Source organism: Danio aesculapii, chromosome 10 (assembly GCF_903798145.1).
Source record: "Danio aesculapii chromosome 10, fDanAes4.1, whole genome shotgun sequence".
NCBI lineage: Eukaryota > Metazoa > Chordata > Actinopteri > Cypriniformes > Danionidae > Danio > Danio aesculapii.
Window position 1 is genome coordinate 38,981,371 of NC_079444.1, and position 18,582 is coordinate 38,999,952.

The 18,582-nt window shown below is 37.9% G+C and overlaps 1 protein-coding gene across 1 annotated transcript; it reads right to left on the reverse strand.

The window, feature by feature from the left end:
• Nucleotides 1-180: 180 nt before the first annotated feature.
• Nucleotides 181-18,520, reverse strand: cry5 (cryptochrome circadian regulator 5). The gene is made up of 11 exons (XM_056466318.1): nucleotides 18,435-18,520; nucleotides 15,134-15,393; nucleotides 14,389-14,583; nucleotides 13,147-13,265; nucleotides 12,919-13,073; nucleotides 9,696-9,836; nucleotides 8,616-8,783; nucleotides 5,717-5,857; nucleotides 2,971-3,122; nucleotides 1,806-2,017; nucleotides 181-802 (listed from the first exon to the last, which is right to left on the reverse strand). The coding sequence occupies exons 2-11, from the start codon at nucleotides 15,364-15,366 to the stop codon at nucleotides 741-743; spliced, it is 1,578 nt and encodes a 525-aa protein (XP_056322293.1). The 5' UTR covers nucleotides 15,367-15,393; nucleotides 18,435-18,520; the 3' UTR covers nucleotides 181-740.
• Nucleotides 18,521-18,582: the final 62 nt, after the last annotated feature.

The following is an 18,582-nucleotide window of genomic DNA, read 5'->3' on the forward strand; positions in this document are numbered from 1 at the left end:
TATGCATTTGCTTGTCACCTATGCTTTAAAGGTGCTGTATGTAAGTTTTTGACTCTTCTAAAGCACAAAAATACCATATGTTTGCAGATATTTCAGAAACATGCTAAGTGAACATTTCTTGTTTAGTACAAGTTAAGTATAAAATATGCATATAAAACACATAGGTTTTGTATTAAAAGATTACGTATGACAGTTTATTTTCACACACACACACACACACATGCATTTAATCAATCCAGCAGAAAATCACTTTCCATTTAAAGAGACAGTTCACCCAAAAATGAAAAGTCTGTCATTATTTACTCATCCTTCATTTGTTCCAAACCTGTTTGAGTTTATTTCTTCTGTTGAACACGAAAGAATAAATTCTAAAGAGACAACCATTCCAACTATGGTTGCTTTCCCACCCAACATTCTTCAAAATATCTTGTTTTGTGTTCAACAGAAGAAAGAAATTCATAAGCGTTTAGATCTCGCAGTTTGAGTAAATGATCAGGAAATTTTTATTTTGGGAGAACTGTCCCTTTATAGCACATTTACAGCATCTAAAAGCCAATTAAATGTAAAGTGCCTTAGCACTTTAAAATAAGAAGGTAAAACCATGACAGCTAAGTTATCCCAGCTAAACAAAAATGTATATTTATCCTTAAATATGTATCAAAGTTATTTTAAGTATAAAGAACCATTATTGACATATAGAGGAGCGCCATATAAAAATATTCATGATGAGAGAACTCGATTTATCTCTTTGCCTTCTTCTGAAGCATGTCCTTGACGGATGGACTCGCTTTGCGCTTTTCACCTGGAGAATAAAGAACAAGAATCACCCTCATAACCAAAAATGTCAGAAAATACAGTTTATATATGTACATACACTCACCGGCCACTTTATTAGGTACACCTGTACACCTGCTTGTTAACGCAATTTTTTTTTTTTAATCAGCCAGTCAGATGGCAGCAACTCAATGCATTTAGGCATGTAGACATGGTCAAGACGATCTGCAGTTCAAACCGAGCATCAGAATGGGGAAGAAAGGTGATTTAAGTGACTTTGAACGTGGCATGGTTGTTGATGCCAGACAGGCTGGTCTGAGTATTTCAGAAACTGCTGATCTAAGACGAGGAAACTGAGGCTACAATTCACACAGGCTCACCAAAATTGGACAATAGAAGATTAGAAAAATGTTGCCTGGTTTGATGAGTCTCAATTTCTGTTGCGACATTCGGATGGTCGGGTCAGATTTTGGCATCAACAACATGAAAGCATGAATCCATCGTGCTTGTATCAACAGTTCAGGCTGCTGGTGGTGGTGTAATGGTGTGGGGGATATTTTCTTGGTACACTTTGGGTCCATTACCAATTGAGAATCGTGTCAACACTACAACCTACCTGAGTATTGTTGCTGACCATATCCATTCTTTATGACCACAATGTGCCATGTCATAAAGCATGAATCATCTCAGACTGGTTTCTTGAACACGACAATGAGTTCACTGTAGTCAAATGGCCTCCACAGTCACCAGACCTCAATCCAATAAAGCACCTTTGGAATGTGGTGGAAAGGGAGATTCGCATCATGGATGTGCAGCTGACAAATCTGCAGCAACTGCGTGATGCTATAAGGTCAATATGGAGCAAAATCTCTGAGGAATATTTTTAGTACCTTGCAGAATCTATGCCATGAAGGATTAAGGGAGTTCTGAAGGCAAAAGTGGGTCCAACCCGGTACTAGTAAGGTGTACCTAATAAAGTGGCCGGTGAGTGTAAATGTGAATAATATGAATATTTCTATGTCTATGATTACCTTTGTTGATGGTGTTGTTTTCTGGTGAGCGTTTTGCATATGCTGCTTTCATTCTCAGAATGTTCTTTTTGTGGGCAACCTCATGGTCCACAATAGGACGAGGGTAGTCTTTTCCCACAATGCACCCTGCTCTCTCCTGAACGCTCCGAGGAGCTTTCCAGGGTTCATAGATGTACTCGGTGGGAAACTTCTTCAGCACCGGCAGGTATTTCCTGGAAGACATGCAAAACAACATTTAGGAAACAGTTCACATAAACCATATTTTCTGTAAAATGTATAAAAGCCCGTTCCCGCCACTAAATAAAAAATAATAATAATAAATAAATGCGATGAAAAAAATTATAAAGTCAGAATTGTGAGTTAGAGACCCGGTTTCACAAATGGCTTAGATTAAGCCAGGACTAAGCCTTAGTTAAGTTAGGCTATTTAAGCCACATTTATAAAAATGGCCTTAGAAAAATATATTACTGGTGTGCACCTGGAGATAAAAAATGACACTGACGTATTGTAAGACATCTCATCGCAAGTTATTTTGAGTTGAGACAGCGCAAACATGCAATTTAATCTTGACTAGCCTTAAACCTTGTTTGTGAAACCGGGGGATAAAGTCGCAACTCTGAGTTAAGTCAGAATTCTGTGTTATAAAGTCTGAATTGAGAGTTATTATAATTTTTTTATACATTGTATTAATTAATTATTTTTTTTATTCAGAGAGAGTTTTGTTGCACTGATGTACAAATGACGAATTTTATTTAAAGGGCACATAGTTTACCTCTTTTTTATGATTAAATATCAATATTATGGTTCTTCTGTGTGTGCCAGTTTAGGTTCAGTTTAAAACACAATTCAGATTGTTTATTATAATGTGTTAAAAAGTGTCATGTTGGGGGCGTGTCCACAGTTCGCTGATTTATGGGTGTGTTGCTTTACATGTAGATTAGTTTCGGCTTCCCGCCCCAATGTAACAAGGGGGCGGAGCCATGAGCTCACCCGCTCTGTGTTTGGGCAGACTGAGAGAAGGAGCAGGAGTGAGAGGATCAGCAATCAGTCGTACATGTACGACTCGGACACAGACCAAGCAGAGAGTACAAATCATTTGTGTCTTTGTACAGTTTTACAGCCAACTGACGTACTCTTTATATTAAGAATGCAGATAAAAACTAACTTGATGTAATCCCCATGTTTGTCAGTTTTCTTTCCAAAGGCTATAGGAGAGTAAACTCTGAAGTACTGATGGAAGAACGTGCTGGCGGAGAGCCACTGCCAGTTTCCTGCATTCAGCGACCAATCAGAATCCAGCAGCAGCTCCTCGAACACCTTCAGATTACAGTGAACAGGTTAATGATAATATCTGAACCAAGCTTATTTTAGTAAACAAAGACTAAAACTACTGACCAAAACATTTTTGTTATAGCTGAAATACAATAAATAAATTACAATAAATAAAAAAAAAAAACTATCAACAGTCACTGGAAAACTAACTGAAACAAAATTATGATTAGCAAAAAATAATAATAATAATTGTTTTCATAATTAATACATTAAACATTAAGAATTAAGAAAATTTGGCATTTATTTTTGCTGTAAATGGCAAAAATAAAATATCTTTTGTCAAAAAATGTAAACTACAAACATGATCTTTAAAATAAAGATGTCTTAATTCTTAGTTCAGTGTCTGTTCAAACTAAAAATGTACTTTTTATTACTAAGAGATTTGCACAAAAGTTAATGTAAACTGTGCAAAACACTAAACTTTGCTCTGTTAACTCTCTAATGTTGTGTTCACACTAAGCGGCAACCTCCCGCTCTCCCTCGGGAAGCCAATACGGAAGTAACTGAAACTGCAATTCATCAAAATTCCGCTAGTCCTGGCTCCATAATAGAGCAAATTGCAATTGAGCCCACTGTTAGAATGGCCAACTTTACAGCAGAAAAAAAAGGTGTTTACAGCCTGGTACAAAGAACGATTTTGGTTCATTTAGCTATTATTACCCTCCATGACAACTGTGAGGGGGGTGAATTTTTTTATAACTCATCCATTTCCTTTATATTAGGTTATATTAAGTTTGCATAATTAAGGGCGTGGCCACTTGAGTGACAGCTAGGTCTCGCTGGTCGCCGTCACTTCACCTCAGCTAAATCCGGCAGATTAGCCACTGATCTCAGCATATTCATCGTATTTTTGTTTTGTTTTATTTAAGATCATTTATCATTAATATTTTTCTTTAGAGCTGTAAAGCCCTCCAGAATGTGACAGACTGATTAGCTGTAGGATCTAGAACAGTCATCTGAAGCGTTATCATACAGTGTTATGCTGGAGTTCATCAATAGTCTTGCATTTACTAACACACACTATATCTGAAGTGTTTGAAAGTAATTCGCGTTTTCCTCCCGTAGAAAAACGTCATAAGAACAATGCTTAGTGGCTCAATGTATTACTACAGTGTTTTTGAAAGTCTAAACACTTTATTGATATTGTGTACAGCCAAGCACATGTGGTCAGAACACAAACGAGTCGCAGGTAATAAAGTATTAAGCGTTTCTCCCAAAGTAAAGTCTGTCTGCCAGGTCTAAGCAAAGTGCCAGCAGGGTGTCTGTAGCTCCGCTCACTCTCCGCCTCTTTGCCCTTGTTTGGTATCCCGCCGTGGGTGCGATAACGCGCGAACAAAATGGTGACGTTGGCCGCGCCTACTTGTAGCCTCTTTTGCAGTGTTCAGAAACCTATGGATGACGTCACGGATACTACGTCCATATATTTTACAGTCTATGATTCACACTAGAATATTCACATAAATAGACGCGTGAACAACTTTAAGTTTACTCGCTTCAATCACTCGTGTCAAATTCACCTCACAATAGACGCGTCATGGGCAGGGCTTCTGTCTGCCTGGTGACTAGTTTCGTTGCTAGATGGCTAACATGGATTTTATTAAAAGAGTAGCTGTGCTTTATGTGCTTTAGGAAGGCTGAAAAACAGAATTTTTTTATTCGGCGCCGTGTCTGAGTCCACTAGATCCTTGAGAGGTGCACCCAGCTCAGAGTTCATCAACTCCTCCAGAAACTATACCTGGAAGATGGAGGCTTTCAGCGGTGCTTCAGGCTGAGCCATGCCCAGTTTGATGAGCTGTTGTCCAGTGTTTCCAAGAGGATTTCCCCTCGGGACACCAACAACAGGCGCTACGTCATTATCACGCCCCTTAAAGAGAAAGCTCCTGATTGGTTAACGCGGCGCGAATATCTGCTGAAGTTCAGATTTTCCAACTCAAGTGATTCACGCAAAACGTTCAACTCGCGCCGCTTCAGTCGCTCGAATCGCACCACAGAATGTCTATTCGTGTCTTTGCATTGACTTAACATGTAAATTACTCGCGCTTGATGCTGCATCCGGGTCTGGTGTGAACACAGCGTCAAACTGGAATAAATATTAAGACTAAAGTTAAAAATAAATTAAATCTGAACTTAAATACAGTTAAAGTCAGAACTACTAGCTGCCCTAAACTATTAGTCCCCCTGTATATTCTTTTCCTAATTTCTGAAAATAGAAAAAACAAATATAGATTAAAGGGGCTAATAATTTTGACTTAAATGGCTTTTAAAAAATGCTTTTACTCTAGCCAAAATAAAAGGACTTTCTCCAGAAAAAAATATTATAGGAAATACTGTGAAAATTCCTTGCTGTTACATTATATTTGAGAAATATTTGAACAAGAAAAAAAAAGTTCACAGGAGGACTAATAATTTTAACTTCAACTTTATAAAAGTGTCAAAAGAGTTATATAAAATGTTCACAAATATTTTCAGCAAATTTAAAAATAGGGTCAAAATAAAAACAAATTTAAATCGATATCTATAATAGCCTTGGTCTGAACTATCAGTGTTTTACATAGCTAGTAAACAGGCCCATCACAAACCTTCTGACCCTCCTCCCAGCTGACCCACAAGTCTCCTCGGGTCAGGAAACATGCGACTGCATGCCGGGCCAGATGGTGGATCCAGCCCTCCTGTCGTAACTGAGTCATGATGGCATCAATGAAGGGAAACCCGGTCCGAGCCTGAATTCACACAATCAACATTTAGACTATAAACATGTAGTTTATCAAAATGGAGATCAATTAAAACAATGTTGTACACTACCTGACAAAAGTCTTGTCGCCTATCCAAGTTTTAGCAACAACAAATAGTAACTTGACTTCTAGTTGATCATTTGGGATCAGATATGGTTTATATAAGAAGGCAAAGGCCTCTAAATTACGCTTATTTTACCTAATTAAAATATGATCATGTCTTGATGTTTAATTATTTAAAGAGCCAATATTATGGGTTTTTGAAAATGCCCTTCCATGTAGTGTGTATATGCTTGGTGATATAACTGAGCGCAGCGGATATAACGGAGCGATTCGCAGATATAACTGAGCGCCGCCCCCTCTCTATTCTGCCGCTCTAGGTCTCCTTTATGGACGCGCCGGCCCTGTGTGTGTGTGTGTGTGCGTGCGTGCGTGCGTGCGTGCGTGCGTGCGTGCGTGCGTGTGTGTGTGTGTGTGAAAAGAGCAAATAGACTGCGACGTGCTAGTTCTTGGACTTTTTGCTCAATAAAATAGTTAGTCGTCAGTATTTTCTAGTCCATTGTCTGTATTTACATTCACCTACTGGCAGCCAAAATCCACTATGAAGCGTGTATGCACTGTGACTACTTTTATACTGTTGATTAGCTGCTGGGCATTTCACTCTGCCTCGCGCTGAAGCCTGTTAGTGTAGTCGACCAATCGCAGCAGGCTGTCATCGGTCCAATCAGCGCAGATTAGCTTCACGCTGAGGAGGGGTTTGAGAACAAATGAATCGCTGAACGATTCATATGGGAGTCGCTGGGATAACTAGGTAAAAATAAATGCAGATTATAAGACCATGAAAGTGTTTTTTGACCTTGCATGCATATTAGACTGTTGTTGGAGACCTTTACAACCAAAATATGACCCTATTTTATGTATAATATGGGCTCTTTAATTAGACAGTAAGGTCTGACTTTGATTAGACAAAAGTCTTGTCACTTAACAGAAATAATGTCCAGTATAGAATCTAAAGTCATGATGCAGTGGAAAAAGAGTTAATATTGTGTATGACTCTCATGAGCTTGGAGGACTGCATCCATACATCTCTGCAATGACTCAAATCACTCATTAATAAAGTCATCTGGAATGGCAAAGAAAGCGTTCTTGCAGGACTCCCAGAGGTTATCAAGATTCTTTGGATTCATCTTCAATGACTCCTCCATCTTACCCCAGACATGCTCAATAATGTTAGTGACTGGTGACTGGGCTGGCCAATCCTGGAGCACCTTGACCTTCTTTGCTTTCAAAAACTTTGATGTGGAGGCTGAAGTATGAGAAGGAGCGCTATCCTGCTGAAGAATTTGCCCTCTCCTGTGGTTTGTGATGTAATGGGCAGCACACATGTCTTGATACCTCAGGCTGTTGATGTTGTCTTCCACTCTTTAGATCTCTCGCACGCCCCCATACTGAATGTAACCCCAAACCATGATTTTTCCTTCACCAAACTTGATTGATTTCTGAGAATCTTGTGTCCATGTGGGTTCCAATAGGTCTCCTGCAGTATTTGTGATGATTGGGATGCAGCTCAACAGATGATTCATCAGAAAAATCGACCTTCTGACACTTTTCCAAATGATCAACTAGAAGTCAAGTTATTATTTGTTGCTCTTACAACTGAGATCGACGACGAGACTTTTGTCAGAGTGTATATAAAACATACTGATACAGTCAAAGCATGCAATTATGACACATGCAAATAGAAACACGCTAATAAACTGAAAAAAAAAACATCTTCCAGCTTGACAATGCACACAAATTCTCACAACACATGCAAATACAGAAACACACTACAAATAGTGCAGACCAAAACGGAACCCTGAAAAAAATGACAAATACAACATCCGGTTTAGAGTCCGTGGTGTTGTCGGAGATCTAAAAGATGAGTTTTTGTTTATTTGATCATCCTGGTCGTACATTTCCTTGTTCATATAAAGCACACTTCTGTATTTGCATGTGTTGTGAGAATCTGTAAATTGAGATCTCAGTTTATCTCAATTTTATTCTCTATTTTTTTTTTAGTTTATTAGTGTTTTTCTGTTTATGCGTTTCCTTTATTGGCAGCACATTTGATCTAATGTAATGTAATGTGTGTATTTATTTACACCCAAAGCTCTTCTCAATCATGAGGGGGGTCTCTCCACACCACCATCAGTGTGCAGCATCCACTTGGATGATGTGACTGCAGCCACAGGTAAACGGCGCCAGTGCTTTACCACACACCAGCTATAGGTGGAGTGGAGAGACAGTATTAGAGCCAATTCAGTGGAAGGGGATGATTTGGATGCCATGATGAGTAAGGGACGATGGAGGGAATTTGGTCAGGACACCAGGGTTATGAATGTGCCATGGGATTTTTAATGACCACAGAGAGTCAGAACCCCAGTTTCAAGTCTCTGAAAGACGGCGCTCACTGACAGTATAGTGTCCCCTTCACTATATTGGGGCATTAGGACTCATACTGGCCACAGGTTGAGCGCCCCTCGCTAACACCACTTCCAACAGCAACATTGGTCTCCCATACAGGTACTGACTAAGCTCAGCCCTGCTTCGCTTCAGTGAGTACCTGATCTTGGGCTGCAGGGTGATTAGGCTGTGGATCTCTCCATATGTTCTGTACCATTTGAGATCTTTAAAACAATTTTGTAGTAAATCATAAATTGAGTTTATGTTATTACATTTTGAAAGCCCTAAAAGCTAACTTTACCTCTCTCCATGCTGCAAGGTGCTCGGGGTTGTTGTCCCAGTCCACCTGCACGCAGGCAGAGTTTCCCTCCATTTTGTTGAAGTTTGGGATCCCGACGGCAGCCGTGTAGAAAAACTCTCTCCACAGCAGCTGGCCATGCAGAGACACCGGAGGATCAGAGTGTGTCTTCTGCAAAACACACCACACTTTCAGTCACACCAGGAACTTGAACAGGTACAGCTGTCCTATTATACTTCATTTTTGACAAGAAATAACTTCAAGTGTGTCCTGAATGTGTCTGTAAAATATCAGTTCAAAACGCCTCATAAATAACTGAATACAGCATGCTGTAAATGCCCCTTTTCAGGTAGAAGCAAAACCACATTGTTTTTGTCTGTGTCACTTTTAAAGGTGACCTGTTATGCCCCTTTTTACAAGATGGTAAATAACTCTCTGCTGTCCCTAGAGTGTTTGTGTGAAGTTTCAGCTCAAAATACCACACAAATAATGTTTTATAACTCTTTGAAACTGCCTCTTTTAGGCTTTGATCATAATTGTGCCATTTTGGTGACTGTCGCTTTAAATTTAAATGAGATTGTGCTGTTTTTAAAACAGGGCGAGGCTGCAAATGCCAACGTGTCAGCATAGTGGCAGATTCAAAAACAAGACTAACATCCTATGCTAATGAGAAAGAGGTCGTCACTAATGGGCGGGGCTTTCATCCTCTGACACGTACAAAGGGAGAATGTCAATCAAAGTGTTTCTGGAGACTGTTTAAAATCAAGTGCGATAATAAAAAATCTATCAATACATTTTTACCATCAGAAGCTGGATATATTCACACACTGTTGCCACACAACAGTGTTAAAACCACTTATAAAATTCCATTTTGCATTATGGGTCCCCTTTAAATGCAAATAAGCTGCTGCTCCCCTCTCCCTTTCTAAAAGAGGGAGGAGCCTTTACAGCTTCTGCATCAGATACTACAGCATGTGTGTTTTTGCAGCCTTGTCGATTTACACTCATTTTTTTTGGGGTGGAAAGACACAACAGACACAGACACGTTGACACATTACTAATGTAACTCAAGCAGACACACACCCCTCTGTACACGTCTGTGAGCCTCCACCAGAAGGTGCGTGCAGACAAGCAGCCGAACCGGACGTAGGGGCTCAGGACGGTGGTGCTGGGGATCAAGGAGTTCGGGGACGTCTTTGGTTTCTCAAACTTGCACACCCAGTTCTACAAAAAAAAGTAAAAAATAATGGCAAGAATGACTTTTATATTGTAACTAAAAATTCCATGCATGCAATATTTGCTTGATATAAAATAAATAAGTTGAGGGTTCCCACAGGTCATGGAATTTCTGGAATATAACAAATGTCTAATATTAAAAATGTCTATTAAAGACATTAAAGTGAGGGCATTTTTTTTTGTATTTTTTTTTTGTCCAGGTCATGGAATATATGAAGAGTTCAGATGCAAAATCCTCTAAACGCCACTTCCGCCAAAAACGTGGTAATGACATTGAGTGAATGCTTTAGGCACGTAGTGTTCAACAGATAGATTTGCTTCAAATCATCTAAATCACAGCGTCAGCTCATTCAGAAAAGCCGCTATATCCTGAGAACCAATCAGAAGATGCGAATCGAATTACATGTTTTCAATGTAGCAGCGCACTGATACGGCGGCTTTTATGAGGAGACTGTTTTATTCCGCTTTCGATTTCGATTTTAAAAGATAGAGTTTGATGAACTGGACGAGGCTGTCCGACTGTCAGTGAATAGCAAATGAAAACGTGCCTTACCTCAAAACGCTGTGCATTATAAGAAAAAGAAAACACACTGTACAGTTAGAAGTGTAGCATGCATTCATTACGTTTGTTTGCGTAGCGTTGCTACTTTGAATGAGTCCGATTTACTATACATTAAACAGCAACTTTGTTTCATGAAAGACGAAGTTAAGATGACGTTCTTTTATCCCACATGGATGCTATGAGGATAAACAAGAGACCAAAACCTTAAGTATGGTGAGAGTGAATGAATGAATGACAGCTTCTCAAAGTGTTTGAGAGACATCTCCTTTTGTGCAGTAGGCCTACCTTGTGTTTTATTAGCTAATTTAAGCTATTTTTAGAGATAAATATAATGTATAAAACTATAAATTATTTACATTACTTCATAATACCAATACATCTGATAAGTTTTTTACATTAATGGACAATGCACAGATATTGATGTTTCACAATGTTTTACACTACATTATTTGAATCTACCAAGCTTAGTTTACTATGTTTACATTGCTCTACTTGCATTAAATCTCCAACATCAGAAATGACAACAGATTGTTAAGATTTAATTAGTGTCAGTTTTAATGTTATTGATTATTGCACTTACTTGACAGATTTCATTCATTCATTTTTCCTTCTGCTTTTTCCCTGGTTTATCACAGCGGAATGAACCGCCACTTACTTGACAGATTTATCTATTTTCAATTTGAGGTTGTTTGTGTAATGTTTTTTTTATGTTCTGGTAAAATAATTTCTAATTGCATCTTTAATGATTTTTCAACTAATTACAGTGTCTTGTCCCAATAGGTGGATTTAGAGCAGGGGTGGGCAAACTCGGTCCTGGAGGGCCGGTGTCCTGCACAGTTTTGCTCCAGCACTAATCAAACACACCTGAACATGCTAATCAGTGTCTTCTAGATCACAAGAAATCTATAAGCAGGTGTGTTTGATTAGAGTTGGAGCTAAACTTTCCAGGACATCGGCCCACCAGGACTGAGTTTGACCCCCTGATTTAGAGGTTTTTGCAAAAAAAAAAGCACAAGTGGATTTAGCTGGTTAATGGCAAGAAAATCTACCTTGTTAAAAACCAAATAATTGACTAAAGTGACATTTATGAAAAAAAAAATATTTAAAAGCTAATAACCTTATGATAATCTATAAAACGAAACTTCTGAACCTAATCAGAGGAGCCTGATAGAAAATACTCATTAAGAAAAGAGGTCTGATGGATTTAGAGGGTTTTGCATCTGAACTCCTCATATGGAATTTTTGTTGGTCACTTTCAATTTCAGTTTTCGTTTATTAAAATGGGCGGGCACGTTGGCTCAGTGGTTAGAATCGTCACCTCACAGCAAGAAGGTCACTGGTTCGAGTCCCGGCTGGGTCAGTTGGCAATTCTGTGTGAAGTTTACATGTTCTCCCCATGTTAGTGTGGATTTCCTTCGGGTGCTCCGGTTTCCCCCAGAGTCCAAAGACATGCGCTATAGGTGAAATAAATAAACTAAATTGGCCGTAGTGTACTAAAACATATGCCAGAATAGTTGGCGGTTCATTCCGCTGTCGCGACCCCTGATAAAAAAAGGGACTAAGCTGAAGGCATATTTATTAAAATATTTATTAAACATATTTATTAAAATGTTATTTTTTGGCACCATATTTTTTATTTTGTGTTGTTTTGTGACTTGTTATGGTAGCACCATTTTTAAAAAAAATCTGAGGTAAATTATTCATTGCAGTTCTCGTAATGGTTATTAAAAGTCATGCAAAATGATGATCAAGTTAACACTATTTATTATTATTTTATTCATTCATTCAATTTCTTTTTGGCTTAGTCCCTTTATTAATCCGGGGTCCCTACAGCGGAATGAACTGCCAACTTATCCACCACATGTTTTACGCAGCGGATGCCCTTCCAGCTGCAACCCATCTTTGGGAAACATCCATCCACACTCATACACTACGGACAATTTAGCTTACCCAATTCACCTGTACCGCATGTCTTTAAACTGGGGGGAAACCAGAGCACCTGGAGGAAACCCACGCGAACGCAGGGAGAACATGCAAACTCCACACAGAAACGCCAACTGACCCAGCCGAGGCTTGGACCAGCAACCTTCTTGCTGTGAGGAGACAGCACTACCTACTGAGCCACCGCATCACCCTATTATTTTATTATTCCAACATATTATTTTTATAAATATATATATATATATATATATATATATATATATATATATATATATATGCACAACAGTGACCTGTTTTCAGCTTTTTAGTCTGAGATTTGATAATTGACTTGAAGTGGAAGCTCTGCATTATATAATATTTTATTATTATTTACTGCTATCATTATAATGTAATTATTATTTCTTGCATTACAATTGTAATCACCATATGCTGATCTCAGTTCTATACAATTATGCATAGCAGTCCATTTATATATGTATCTGATTTTTCGTAATTATTTATGTATTTATTATGTCAGGCTTCAGACTGCTGCTGTGGCTGTGTGTGAAAGGTGTTGGGAGCTAGTACCGTTCTCTGCATATGCTCATCTAATCTGCGCAGAGCTTCCTGTTCACCACCCGGGAACAGATGTGGCCCTAAGAATGACGTATCCAGTCCAAGATCCTCAAGAGTCGGGATCCCAAACTTTTCTTCATGGTCATCAGAAAGTGGAGTGGACACACCTTCCAGAAAGACAAGTATTACATAATAGAGAAACGCAATTATGAATCATTTAACAATATATCCTTGCTGTACCTCTCATGTCCTCATTGGTTGGAGCAGGAATAGGTTTTTTAGGGTGACCGATGGCCTTCACCACACTGTTCAGGCGAATGTAGGTCATGGGAGTGTTGCCATTGTTCTCGTCGATAATTCTGTTTGAGAACGCAGGTGAGTATCTGAATTTTTATTTTTTTAATACTTTTATTGTTTCAGAAAAAATGTGATGCATACATACTGTATTAGTAACAAAATATAATCGAAGAACACCCACAACCTCCCGACATTCACATGCAAAAAAAAATAAAAATACTTAAATAAATGGAAAATAAAAAATTAAAATGAGATAAAATAATAATAAAAACAAAAATAAAAAGGGCAATTTTATAAAAAAAAAAAAAAAATGCCATTAAGACATTGACATTTCAACACATACATTCCAATGAAAGTGAAAGATACATTAAAGTTAGTCATTACAAACACAGCGCACATTAACACAGTCACATTTTTTGAGATTACTAAACGGTCAATCTATTCTTATTTAAAAAAGGAAGGAAGATATGTGAGATATGAAAATATGTCCATTTTTTTGTTTGAGTCAGTCAGTCTTTCCATCGCTATACACAAAGACATTTCCTTAATCCAGAGTGACAAAGATGGACCATGAATACTTTGCCTACGCTTCGCAGGCAATAGATACAGATTTATAAACTTCTGTTCATATGACTTCAGCGATAAGGCAGGTGGGAAAAGACCAAGAATACGGATTTTAGGGCATTTCTTTACCAATAGATTTAGAGATTACGCCTATTAATTCTTTCCAAAAGGATTGCAAGTGCTCACGTTGCCAAACACAATAGAACAGTGTGCTCTTGTAAGTCAAACATTTTCCACAAATGTCCAAAATATTTCATTAAATTTATTTAACATTTCCAGTGTTTTATATGTTCTCATTATCCAATTATATTGAATTAGTTTAAAATGTTCGCGCTTGAACACAACTTTCTTCCCATTCATTTTCTGTAACATCCATCTGAAAGTCATCAATCCAAGCCAGTCTTTTATGATTTGTAGATTCTTTGGAAGCATTAACGAATTTGCTATATAGTGTAGAAATTAGGTTTAACTGCAATTTCTCTAAACTACCTAGGGTCGGGCACTGATATTAATGAGTTTTAGATCTTATAAAATTACGGATCTGAAGAGACTTTAAAAAATTAGACTGAGGAAGTATCTGAGTTTTCATTAAAGTCTGATTGACAAATTCTACCATGTTACCTGTCGATGTTGTAGAGAGTATGAGAAATCTTTGGAGTAACTTCCACGCCGTTTTCCTTGGCCAACTTCATCACTTCATTGTCTCTGCTCTGACTGTATGGCTCCGTATCAACCTCGAAAGTCAAATGAGTGATCTTCCATTGCTTAAAGAGCTTTGGGAGAACCTCTGTGGGCGACCCTCTGATGACAAAGAGCCTGGAGATGCAAGAAACTACACATAAGCATGTTGCAAGAGAAAAAAGCATGCTAAAGTCTGTGTGAAATCACAATGTGCAATGTTTATTTTGCTAGCTCACATTGTTATTCTTTAGATGAACAATTAATCCACTGAATTGTTTTATTTTGGTAATCTTCAATCAAATCTGAGCATTAGCTCCTGCATTAGGAGTGGTGGTTCTTCTCTGTTGATGTCAGTTTGACTGCTTCATCCACAATATTCTTAACCCCGCCCCTTTTAGCATTTGTTTGCTATGAGGGAATGATGTGCAAAAGGAAGCTCCGCCCCCTACTCAATATTCGGTTTCAGTTGGAAGTACATCCTGGCTCTCAAACTCGATTCCTGGAGGGCCGCAGCTCTGCACAGTTTTGCTCCAACCTTAATCTGATCCAACTAATCAAAAAGTTTAATACGGATCTAAGACGGTTTAAGACAGTTGGAGCTAAAATCTGCAGAGCTGTAGCCCTCCAGGAAGTTCATCAACATACTGAAATAAAAGCCGGTTCACGCAGACTTTAAACTCCATACCTGGAGTTGAGCTTCTTCAGACTGGAGTCCAGGTCCTTGAGGGCTTCAATCAGAAATCTCCATCGATTAATGCCGATGCGAGTGTTGTTAGGGAACCAGGGGTCCAGGAGGAACAGGGGGTAGATGTGTTTACAGTCTTTCAAAGCAGCGATCAGAGCAGGGTTATCATGCAAACGCAGCCCCTTGCGGAACCAGTGAATGGTGTTATGGCTCATTGTTGTCGCCTTTGGCATTTGGAGACCTCCACACAGGTAGAAAGACTGTAAAGACAATGGAAAAATCAGTATTAATACTATGTTTACTCAAGTTTATCTACAACAGGGGTGCCCAAAATCAGTCCTGGAGAGCTGGTGACCTGCAGAGTTTAGTTCCAACCTCAATTAGACACACCTGAACCAGCTAATCAAGCTCTGTCTAGGTATACTAGATACGTCCAGGCAGGTGTGTTATAAGAAGTTGGAGCCAAACTATGCAGCGTCCCTCCAGGAGTGAGTTTGGGCACCCGTGGTCTACGCACATGTATTCTCAAAGCTAACAAAGTGCTTCAGTGACTATAGCTACGTTTCCATCCACCTATTTTTATGCGCATTTTGGATATGTGCATAACAAACTGGTTGATGGAAATGCCAAGATGCACATTAATTTTGAAAATACGCATTTAAAACATGTGCGCATAATAACGGAGTAGGATAAACTATTTATTCTACTATTTACCGTACAAATTCCACTATATGCATTAAAAACGTCATGTGATTTTATTATAAGAGCTCATGTGATGATAAAAATGTTTGTGTATGGACAAAACAGCAGGCTGAGCACACTGTAAAACATCTGAAATGTTGTTTTGGTCCTTCTAAAACACCTTACTGTTTAAGTATTCGTGTTATTATATTATTAATGACCTCCAGAATCAAGAGCGTCTGTGCTCCGCGACTCATGCCTTCAAACACCACTATGCATTCACTGCATGTCAGGATTGCCTTCTGAGGCGCAAGTCATTTATTAAATGAAGAAAAGATTTAGCAGCTTCTCCTACCACAATAAATTCAGTTTTTACTGTTGATATTTGGCGCCAGTTAATCAGGAAGTGACAATTTTGTTCGCTTTGACTCGCTGAATGGAAACGCTGTTTTATTCGCACATCTTTTATGCGATATTTCAGTTTTGCGCTTAAATTAAATTTACATTTTTGGATGGAAACAAAGCTTATGACTATGGCTCAGTTATACCATTAGGCATGGGACCATAACCGTTTTTAAGGTATACCGCAGTTTGGAAAAGTCAAGGTTTTAAAACCGCCAATTTTTTCTGTAATACTTTTCCTAGTGTAGGATTCTTTATTTAACTTTTTTTTTTTTTTTTTTTAGGACAACAGTATCTCCAGCAGAAAAAAACTATCCAAAATGGCATTTTAAATTGCAAAGAAATCTATGTTTTTGAAGACAGCAGAAGTCAATGATTCATTTGAACTATATAGCCGTGTATTATATACAGTATTATATATAGATGTGTTTACTGCTCCAAAATATTATGAATCTTACCAAAAAAAACCGAATATATTGTTTTAAGGGGGAAAAAAGTTTTAGTTTTTTACTCACACATTTAAAAAGAATATATTTTAGAGCAGTGAGCACAATAGGCATAGATATACTGAAGAACGTAGAAAAGTAGCAGACATTGACATTCTATAGTATTCGATACAGAACTCCTTTTGGTAAAACAAATCAGTTCAAACTTTCACTTATTCCCTCAGATGTAAAGCTTTTAAATTTAGGATGGATTTGCATTGTACAATGTGTTTTTGTGTATTATGTGTGACATGCTTGTAAACTACAACCAAATTGGCTTCGGTAAATAAATAAAAATTAATAATAACTGACTGACAGATTGACTATGGATATCAATGGCTGCTGGTGTGCAAAGTTCTTAAGAATATCTTGTTTTGTGTTCAACAGATGGTGGCACAGTGCATAGCAGTGTCACCTCACAGCAAGAAGGTCGCTGGTCGAGCCCCGGCTGGGTCAGTTGGCATTTCTGTGTAGAGTCTGCATGTTCTCACCGTCTTGATGTGGGTTTTCTCCGGGTGCTCCGGTTTCCCCCACAGTCCAAAGACATGTGCTATAGGTGAATTGGGTAAGCTTAATTGTCCATAGGGGATGAGTGTATGTCCTGGTTCTCCAGCGTTGGGCTAAGAATCCACCTCGTAAAAATGAGATGTTTCGAAACACCAAGATAGTGCGACTAAATATAAACTTTTATATAAAATGTTCCTGTGAGTAAGTAAGTGTTCAACAGAAGAAAAAAAGTCTAGAACCACTTGAGTGTGAGTAAATTAGTAAATCTGTATTTTTGGGTGAACTGGCCCTTTAAAGGGCACGTATTTTGCAAAACTCACTTTTATAAGGGGTTCAAACACAGTTCTGTGGTAAAAGTGTGTGAATATAGCCAGTTTCTAATGGTAAAAATCATTCATTCTATTCTTTAGAATCACACTTTATAAAAACAGTCTGCAGAAACACTCTGATTGACATCCACGAGCTAATGAACCCCGCCGATTAGCTATGATTTCCCCTTTTAAAGGTAAATGGATATTGTGTAATCAACATAGCTTATTATTAGAAATTAAGACACTGTTGTACCAGCGTGTATATAAGATGTACCATTTTAGAGTGTACATTAAATAAAATGGATAAAAGGGATTTTCTACACATAGAAATTAAGCATAATACATGAATGTGTTTGTCTAACGTTACTGTAATAATTCAAATAGCTTTTAAAAAGGGAAATGTCAAATATATAGGTGAAATAATGTTTCATATTAGTTTTAACAGATATACTAGTAAAAACTGAACGTTATTATTCTGATCTACATTAAAACACAAGAATAAAAGAATATATTTTACCTAAAATCCTTAAAATGTATTTTTAATATACTACCAAATGATAAATGTTCCAAACATGCCAGACATTTTGTTTTACTTTGACCCACGTTATTATTTATTTTGTTTTGTGTAATAAGTCCAAGCCGAATTTCCCGAAAAGTAAAATAAACTGCAGTAAAATCATTTGATCTCTTTTTTTATTATAAACATTATTATTATTATTATTATTATTATTATTATTATTGATTTAAAGTTTAACCAGTGCATCGTCATTATCAGGTTCAATACATTTTCCTCGCTCGGTTGCGTTTATGTAATCAAACAGAGATATTATGAGACAACAATGCATTATAACTCAACTCTGCATGCTCTTTCGCTATTTTAATTAAAAATATATCCATAATATTATCAATACTTACAAATTTTCTGATTACGTGAGCTCTGCTTTGCGTTTTGTAACAGTTTCCCTGTGTTATAAAAGACGTGTAATTTAAGCAGCACGTGTCTGGCATGTTTAGCCAATCAGAGACTGTTTACATGCACCCGCAAGGTCCAGGCTAACCAATC